Below are 8,346 nucleotides of genomic sequence, written 5' to 3' on the forward strand. Positions count from 1 at the left end.
ATTATTATTCCTTTAAAAGAGCAACCCAAGAGCAAACAAACAAAAAGCCCCCACAAGTAACAAAACCGATATTTGACACCAGACGTTACCATTGAGCATTACGGCACAGATCCCCAAACACAGGTGCAAAACCCAGGCACATCACAACACCGCACGTTCACACTGTGTACCTCTCGAAACGCTTTTTAAAGGGAGGGCTGACAAAACCCAGCCCCGCACTCAGGCGCGGTGAGAGCAGCAGCGTGCCGGTTCATTGTTTACACGCAGGGCCCCGCAGAGCGGCTCAGAGCCCGGCCCGCTCGCAGCGGGGCCTGGCCGGGCCCTGCGGCCGCGCTCCGCCATCCGCCCGGGCCGGGCTCGGGGCGCGCTGCCCGGCGGGCGGCACACGCCGAGACATCGAGCCCAAAATGGCTCCCGGCCCCAACAAAGCCCGCCCGGCCCCCGCGCTCCCCCGTCACTCGCCGAGTTTGAATTCACTGGAGGCGGCGGCCCGGCCAACCCCGCCGCCTTAACCCCTGCGGCTCCGACGGCAGCTCCGATCCCCAGCCCGCCGGCGCACAACAAAAGGCGTGTTTTGTTTAACCTCGCCCGTCACCTGCCCGATCACACACCCCCGGTATCAGCGATCAAACTAAACCCCCACCTCTTACTCTGTACAAGCGACACCTGAATGCCTAAACGTCCACGCCTTATAAGCACCAAATTACAAGCAGTCAAGCACCGCAGATTTAAGGGTCTCTAAACACCACTACATTTACTAATAAAGCTATGTAAAAAGCCTGCTAAACTTGCCAATAAAACCTTCCCTGCAACTCACTTCCACAGCATTGCTATGAAAATCAGCGACTAGTAATTCACCCCCATATGTAAAAGCAAGAATTAGACATTAAGATTCACTGGGAAAGTCAACAGAAGCATTATGCTGGAATAGTCAGTTGCAAAGAAATGAAACAGAAACATAAAAAATTAGCAAATACTGTACATCCTTTTTGCGTAATGTTAAACTGAAAACCAGATGGTGATATGGGGGGGCTGCAAATGCTGCAGAGACCCGGAATTTGCTGGCTAGTATTTTCCTTCCCTATAATATATTATAAACAATATATTTATAAAATGTATTTTATTTTAACATAGTATAATGTTAAATAAGGCAACGTAAAATAAGGAACACAAAATAAGGCAAACCAGATACTTTTTCTTCCCAGCAGATCTAAAACTTACTGGAACTGTCAGAAAACAGGTGCTGTCTCCAGTGTTCCTGACACTTCTACCCCTACGGTCACGGAAGGGCAGCCAAACGTGAACATGGCATGAGGAACTCAGCACTGTCACCTCAAAAGGAGCACAGCACTAAAATAGCACATTTTGCTGTAAAAACATGAGCAGTCGCTCACTTGGCGAGCAATGCCAAACTCTTCCACAGTAAACCCGTCTGTTAAACAACACTTTCCCGACAGAAGCAGCTGCCCTGAGGTGACAGCCGGGGGACAGCGAGGACAGGTCTGTGTACCTGTGCCAGCAGAGCACGACACCCATCACAGCACGTTACCTTTGCACCAAGGCTCGGCAGCCGCGGCGAGCGCCGGCACCACCGCGCACCTATCAGCTCTTTCACAATCAGGGCAGAAAGCTGCAGGTTAGAGCTTCTTCTAACAAGGAAACCCTCCAGGTGCCAGGCCCAGAGGGACCGTGGTAGCTGATGTTTCTCTCTCCTCCCAGCCAACAGCGGCGACCGACAGAACTACGGGCTACCCAGCGGTCAGCGCCCGCCCCACGACTCCAGCCCGCGGCGCCTCAAGCCCCGCTGCCTGCCCAGCGGCGCTGCCCGAGCCAGGGACACCGATCCCCCGCTCGGGGGAGGCCGCACACCCGAGACACCGCGCTCCGGGGGCTCCCACGCGGGCGGGCGGCCGACACACGCGGCCCCGGCCCGGCGGGAAGCGGCGGCGGGCGGGCCGGGGCGGGGGCGGGCGGGGGACGGGTAAGCGCGGGCGGGGGGCGGTTGGCAACGGCCGGGGCGGGCTGAGCCGCGCCGCCTCCAGCCCCGCGCTCCGGGGGCGGCCGAGGGAGCGCGGCCCGGCCCTGCGCGACGAGGAGAGCCGCGGCGGGGGTTACCTGGTGCCGGTGCAGCGAGGGAAAGGCAGAGCCTGGTGCCGGCGGCAGCGGCGGCAGCGGCTGAGATTGCCCGGGCCCCGCCCGCTTTGCCGGGGCCGCCGGGAGCCCCCGCCCCGCCCGCGCGGCGCGTGCCGGCAGCGCCTCCTCTGCGCCCGCCCCGCGCGGCCCCTCACACACGGGCACAGGGCTCCTCCTCCTCCTCGGGCCCCTCACACTCGGGCACGGGGCTCCTCCTCCTCCTCGGGCCCCTCACACACGGGCACGGGGCTCCTCCTCCTCGGGCCCCTCACACACGGGCGCGGGGCTCCGCTCCGCCTCTGCCACCTCCTCCTCCTCCTTCTCCTCCTCAGACCCCGTTCGGGCGCTGCCCCCGCCACGGCCGCCTCCTGCCTGGCCGCCTCCTGCCTCGCCTCCCCCCTCCGCAAAATGGAGCTGTGGGAGTTTCTGGAGCGAGCAGTGGAGAGGCGAGGAGTTAACTCAGATTTTCACTCTGTTGCCTTCTCACTGACTTTCCCTCCCAGTGTTTCCACTGTTTCCTTCCTACCCGGCCTTTTTGGGATTTTCCTTCCCTTTGATTCTCCCTCCTCCGCTAAGACTTTGGCACAGCACACCCTGTAGGACTGAAGCGCCTCTGCTCCGTGTGGTGCCCGACCCAATGTCACCATCGGGCCACAGATACCTCCGGACAGCCACACGGAAAAGAAATCAGAGAATGCTTCGGCTTGTCGCTGACCTTTAAGCCTATCTAGTTCCAACTCCCCTGCACTGAGCAGGGACACCTCCCACTACACCAGGTTCCTCCAAGCCCTGTCCAGCCTGGCCTTGAACGCTTCCAGGAATGGGGCTGGTTCTTGGCAGAAAAGAAACAAGCCCCATTGTTCAAACACTCGGGGAACGTATGCAAATACATTCCGTGTAAAGCCTATGCCTGAGTGACTTTTTTAAAGCCTTCAGTCTCCACAGTTCTCTTGTGAGCCCAGCTGGCAGGGATGGTGCAATGTCAGTGAATAGAATAAAGAATTTGTCACTTGGGAAAGGCTAACCAGGCCATAAGTTGTTATTTACTTGTATGTGAGAGAAATGACTCAGCTTGTTGTGAAAGACTGGCTAATAAATATGTAATTATCAAATAATCCAAATGTTTGGATACAAAATGAGAGAAGGCAGCTAATCCTTAAGAAACAGAAAATGCAAGACAAACACATTCACTTAAGGTATTAGCTGATATTGTTGTAGCACTGATTTTGGGCATTTCCTGTTTCTTTTAGAAGTGCTTTGCTCCAACTATGTGACAGTTTTAGGATGCTGCAGCCAAAGCTGAGCTGACCCCAGTGACACTTGGAAGCCAGTGTCTGGTTTGGTCAGATGTGCAGCCCTGCACCAGTCTCCTCCTCCCTGCATATATGAGTAGTTTGCAGAATCAGTTTTCTTGCCACTCCTTCTCTTTCTGTACTTACTCCACACCTGTTTTCCTGTCTTAAGAGTAGATAATATTTAAAGGCTTAAGATATTCAGAGGAAAATCACCTCAGTTTAAATCTCCTTGAAATTCCTTGGTGGTGTGAGGCCAGGCCCTCTGAGGGGTGATTCCCACCCTGTTCCCTGGAGCCCAGGCAGGGCAGGCAGCGCTCAGCTCTGGCAGGACAAGGCATGTCGTTCTCCCAGGGCACTGCCAGCTTCCCAGGCTGCTCTGACTTGTCCTGAGCAGTTGTTTTTCCATCACAGCCAGGCCAAGAGGCTGGATGGAGGATGATGGCTGAAGCTCAGTTTTCCCTCTACTCCTTAGCTATGAGAGGCAATAGAGTTTGTTTTGAGTTTCCAGGATTTAAGGGGAACTTGGTCAAATGTCCTGGTTTTGTTAAAACAAGCTGTGTACAGGGAGTTAATTTTTCCACATTTCAGAAGAAACTGCTCTGAGGCAAACAAAAATTCCTTCAAGATTTCTCAGCCTCAAACAAATTCTGAATGTAAAGCGGGCTGAAAATTTTATTAGCTAAGTTGAAGTGTGTAGAGAAAAATGGTCAGTAAGAAGAAAATTTGACCATATTAAAAATGTTCAATTTTTAACATTGTAGAGGGCAGTTAAGAATTTAGAGAAAAAGGGCTTAACTGACACCAGGTATGGGGAAACTGCAATGCAGGGCCAAACCAATCCAAGGATGATATTTCTCTAGTTTTCCCTTCCCTTCCCTTCCCTTCCCTTCCCTTCCCTTCCCTTCCCTTCCCTTCCCTTCCCTTCCCTTCCCTTCCCTTCCCTTCCCTTCCCTTCCCTTCCCTTCCCTTCCCTTCCCTTCCCTTCCCTTCCCTTCCCTTCCCTTCCCTTCCCTTCCCTTCCCTTCCCTTCCCTTCCCTTCCCTTCCCTTCCCTTCCCTTCCCTTCCCTTCCCTTCCCTTCCCTTCCCTTCCCTTTTTCCCACATTATTTCTCCCTTCCCACTATGATTCCCATTCCCAGTGCTCTCCTGCAGTCACACCTAGCAAATCTCTCGTGCTCCACATTCTGCTCCTTGCTATCAAAAGGAGCAAATCCTCATTCTGCCAAATGTGGCAGAAACCAGTGCAGCCAGGTGTTTCTGACTGGTGATACTGGGCATGGCATGCTGCTGCACAGGATGGGACTGGTGACCTTGGCTGGGCAGATGATCATACATATGTAGCAGTATGAAAATCACCTGAGATATCTGTAAATCTGATTTCCTGTTCATTAAATAAAAGGTTTCTCACCAGCTACATCCCTCTATGGTTAAGCTCAGCAGGGCCCTTTTCCCACACCCCTCAGCCAAAAGCATCCGGAGCAGTTGGGTTATCAGGTGAAGGGGGTGCAGAGCACTTCAGATCAGTTTTGTCCCTGGATCTCCATGGTCCTGCCTTACAGGGATTTCAGACATTAACAAGAAAAGCCGATTACACCCAAGGCAGGCGGGCAGAGCAGCCGCTCTCCTCACAGCTTTCATCTGCTGCTTCAGCTCAGCTCCTGCTTCTCTGGGGGATTGATCCCAGTAAATGGACACAAGCTTGTTAACTGTAATTTTTGTTGATCCTTCAGATGCCTAATAATGAAGATTTTTTTCCTTTATTTTTCTTTCTCTCTTTTTAAAACATGGTTAGAGATTCACATGGAGGGCTGAGACAGAGCAGTCCATGATGTATCCAGCAGGACCAGCTCTGATCTCCTCTTCTAGCAAACAGTTGCTCACCTTCCCTTGCAGGGATCCTAACACAGATTCTGCAGATGAAACAGAGGCTTGGCTGCTCTCAAGCCACCAGTTGGCTTTCCAAAGCCAAGATGTTCCTTTATTGTTGGGGCAGTGCTCTGCTATGCTTGTGTGGTGCCGACAAGGGGCTTCCCCCAGCAAGATAAAACTTGTTCAATCGCCTATCAGAACTGTAACCTTTCTATATAGAATTATTATAGTACAATTTACTTATAATAAATAAATAAATAAATAAATAAATAAATTCTACCATATTGACATAAATACCTGCTATGGTTATATTGTAGTATAACTGGATAGTTTTATCATAGTCTTATGTAGTAAAACAGTACTATGGACTATACTAATTCTTTCTGGTTTCTCTTGGTTTTAACTTATTATACCTTAATAGTTAAATTTCTCTGTGTAGAGATTAGATTAGATTAGAGCTGTGATCTGTTATTACAGCTATAATAACTTTGCAGTTGGAGCTGGAGGTCAGTGTCTGGGAGCAGGCTGCTGACACAAGCAGGGAGGTGCATTAGGGCACTTTCCTGTGGGCTCACATGACCCTGCAGGGCTGGACACCTGCAGAGAGTCTGCAATCTGCCAGACAGTTCCTGGAAATCTGCACATTGCCTGGATGGACTCACATGGAGGAGAAGTGGATGGATCTGGAGCACACCTAACCACCAGCCTCTCCTGAAATGCTCTCTGATGTAGACCCTGTCTCAAAGTTTAGTTATCTCATTTGTCAGTGCCCTCTCAATGTCTAATTAATTCAATCTATGTAAGGTAATTAACAAATATATAAAAAATTCTATATTCAGTTAGACAAATGCATGCACTTACCTAAAAACCTCTGTTTTGCTGAGAATCCAAGTCCCAGGATCCTGCACAGCAGATCTTCTGGCTTACAGGGACGAAGACAGAGGCCCAACTGCTCGTCACAGGAAGGGCAGGGCTAAAGGCTGCTTATCTAAAGTGCCTGAAAGTTTGAGATAACAGCTCTGCTCCCCAAAATTGCCTTAGCTTAAGAGTGACGTAATGCATATAGTACCAGTGACATTCTGTAATGTGCATTAACTAAATGTAGAAAATGTAAGAGTTGATCTGGCCAAACAGGAAAAAAACCCCAAAACATTTTAATTGAGTTCCTACTGATCCAGTAAAAGATTGAAGATGAAAGTTGAATCTCAAAGAAAATGACTTTAGAATCCAGACTCATAAACCATCCACAGGAGACTCAATAACAGTAAATTTTTTGTAAAGGGATTTAAAAAATTTGGGTTATATAAGTTGAAATACAGTAAATTACAAGCAAGGTTAGCACATTGTCAAGTCCTACACCCAGAAGACCTAATAAAAGGATGTAGTGGCAGATCCCCAGTTTGTCACACACACATACACAAGATCAAGCTGGTGTTTAGCATGTCTCTAGAAGGACTATTAGAATTTTCATTTTAACAAGCTCTCCTGGCTCTGAAGGAAAAGCTGGTTTGTTAGATAATGTGGAGATTTTTCTTTGTGAGGCATCCCACAACGGACTGCTCTGAAAGATAACAAAATGTTCAACATATGGAGAAAAAAAAAATTCCCAGCCTGCTGAAGATATCAAGCTTGATGAATACTTCAGCTCTTACTATTTGTGTGCCAGCTTTAGAACATCTTGAAAAACTTTGACCAGATTCCATGTCAACCAGGAATGTTCTCTTCTCTCATCCCACATTTGAAGTTGGGTTTGCAAACATCTCTGCTTTAGATCACAAGAGTAATTAAAAGCACTTGACCAACATTTGTACTGCAGCTATCATGAGGCTGTTAATCAGTGGTAAAGAATCTACATTTTGTCAACATAAGAAGCTAAAAATATCATGCCTGTAGTAGTATCATTAAGTAGGATTTAATTAGGGGACTTTCAAGGGAACTTTACCATAAGAACTGGGTTCTTACTGCTGAAGTGAAACTTTAGGTTGTATTGCAGGAACCTGCTGCTTTGCAGTGCTTTGAAAGGCTATTTTGAGAACAAGGTCTCTGCTAGCATAGTCTATTTCCAGTCTAATTTAATTGGCTTTTTAATAATTGATTAGACTAAGGAAACAATTTCATGGAACCACAGAATAGTCAGGCTGGAAGAGGCCCCTGGAGCTGCTGTATGTAGTCCCACTCCTGCACAACAGGCTCAGGCAGAACAGGTTTCTCAGGGCTGTATCAAGTCAGATTTTGAATATATCCAAAGCTGGAGACTCAACCTCTTCAGTCTATTTAATGTTTTCCAGGGATTTTTACTTCACTCATATTGCCTTATGATAAATTTATATTTTATATATATATTGCCTTGTAGGAATTTTAGCTGCTCCTCCATTTACAGTGAGTTAAATAGTTAATAGTTTTTAGTCAATTAAAATGCTGCTCAGTACAGGAACAGCTGTACTTCAGCTTTTCATTAAAAGAAAACTGAACTTCAAAGACAGTACAAAGGGCCTAAAATGAGTATCCTATTCTACAGGAATGCACAATAGCTTTTGGATCCATAAGAAACTCCTCAACTATTCTGTATCATTAGTGTTATTGTCCCTTTCTGGAGAATTTTCAAAGCAAGCCAGTGTTTTGTGGAGAAGTGGCCAGAAGTTTGATTGTGCCTTTAAGCTAGGAATAAAACTTGTCTTGTGTGTGTAATCTGTCTCAAATGTTTCTTTGGGAAGGCAAGTAGACATTGCCATAAACAGATCATGGCTTGGTTAACAACTATGTCACAGGCCTGAAAAGGTAAAGTTAGGTCAGATGGACAACAAACATGAGCACTTCCTACAGCATAAGGAGCATGAACAACCCCCACTGAGTCTGTTTTTAGACTTGACACAAAGCCAAGGCACTTGGGAATTAGAAGCCAAAGAGCACTTTCTGTCTCTAATACAGATAATTTAAAATACCCACATCAGAATCCTGATTTTCCATGATCTGTGTGTGTAAAAAAACCCCAGCACTCTACCCCACAATGGTGTACACAGCATCCAGGAGCTCCCTTTTTTTATTACAC

The 8,346-nt window shown here is 48.3% G+C and overlaps 2 protein-coding genes across 11 annotated transcripts in view; one reads left to right on the forward strand and one right to left on the reverse strand.

Annotated features, from left to right (window-relative positions):
• SUN1 (Sad1 and UNC84 domain containing 1) overlaps positions 1–6,258 on the reverse strand; it is a 32,731-nt gene extending 26,473 nt beyond the window's left edge. For 5 of the 10 annotated variants that reach the window (XM_074552949.1, XM_074552948.1, XM_074552947.1 and 2 more), the window contains exon 1: positions 2,116–2,273. The gene's annotated coding sequence lies outside the window, so the exon portion shown is untranslated. Of the gene's footprint in view, positions 1–89; positions 447–1,549; positions 1,753–2,115; positions 2,274–6,158 lie in introns of those variants that run through there. The other 5 variants (XM_074552943.1, XM_074552950.1, XM_074552945.1 and 2 more) reach the window with 5 other exon arrangements.
• On the forward strand, positions 1,405–3,194 carry LOC141731058 (uncharacterized). Its single transcript, XM_074553264.1, has 3 exons — positions 1,405–1,422; positions 1,481–1,636; positions 1,720–3,194. The coding sequence occupies exons 1-3, from the start codon at positions 1,405–1,407 to the stop codon at positions 2,731–2,733; spliced, it is 1,188 nt and encodes a 395-aa protein (XP_074409365.1). The 3' UTR covers positions 2,734–3,194.
• Positions 6,259–8,346: the final 2,088 nt, after the last annotated feature.

This window comes from Zonotrichia albicollis, chromosome 16, assembly GCF_047830755.1.
Source record: "Zonotrichia albicollis isolate bZonAlb1 chromosome 16, bZonAlb1.hap1, whole genome shotgun sequence".
In the NCBI taxonomy this organism is placed as follows: Eukaryota; Metazoa; Chordata; class Aves; order Passeriformes; family Passerellidae; genus Zonotrichia; species Zonotrichia albicollis.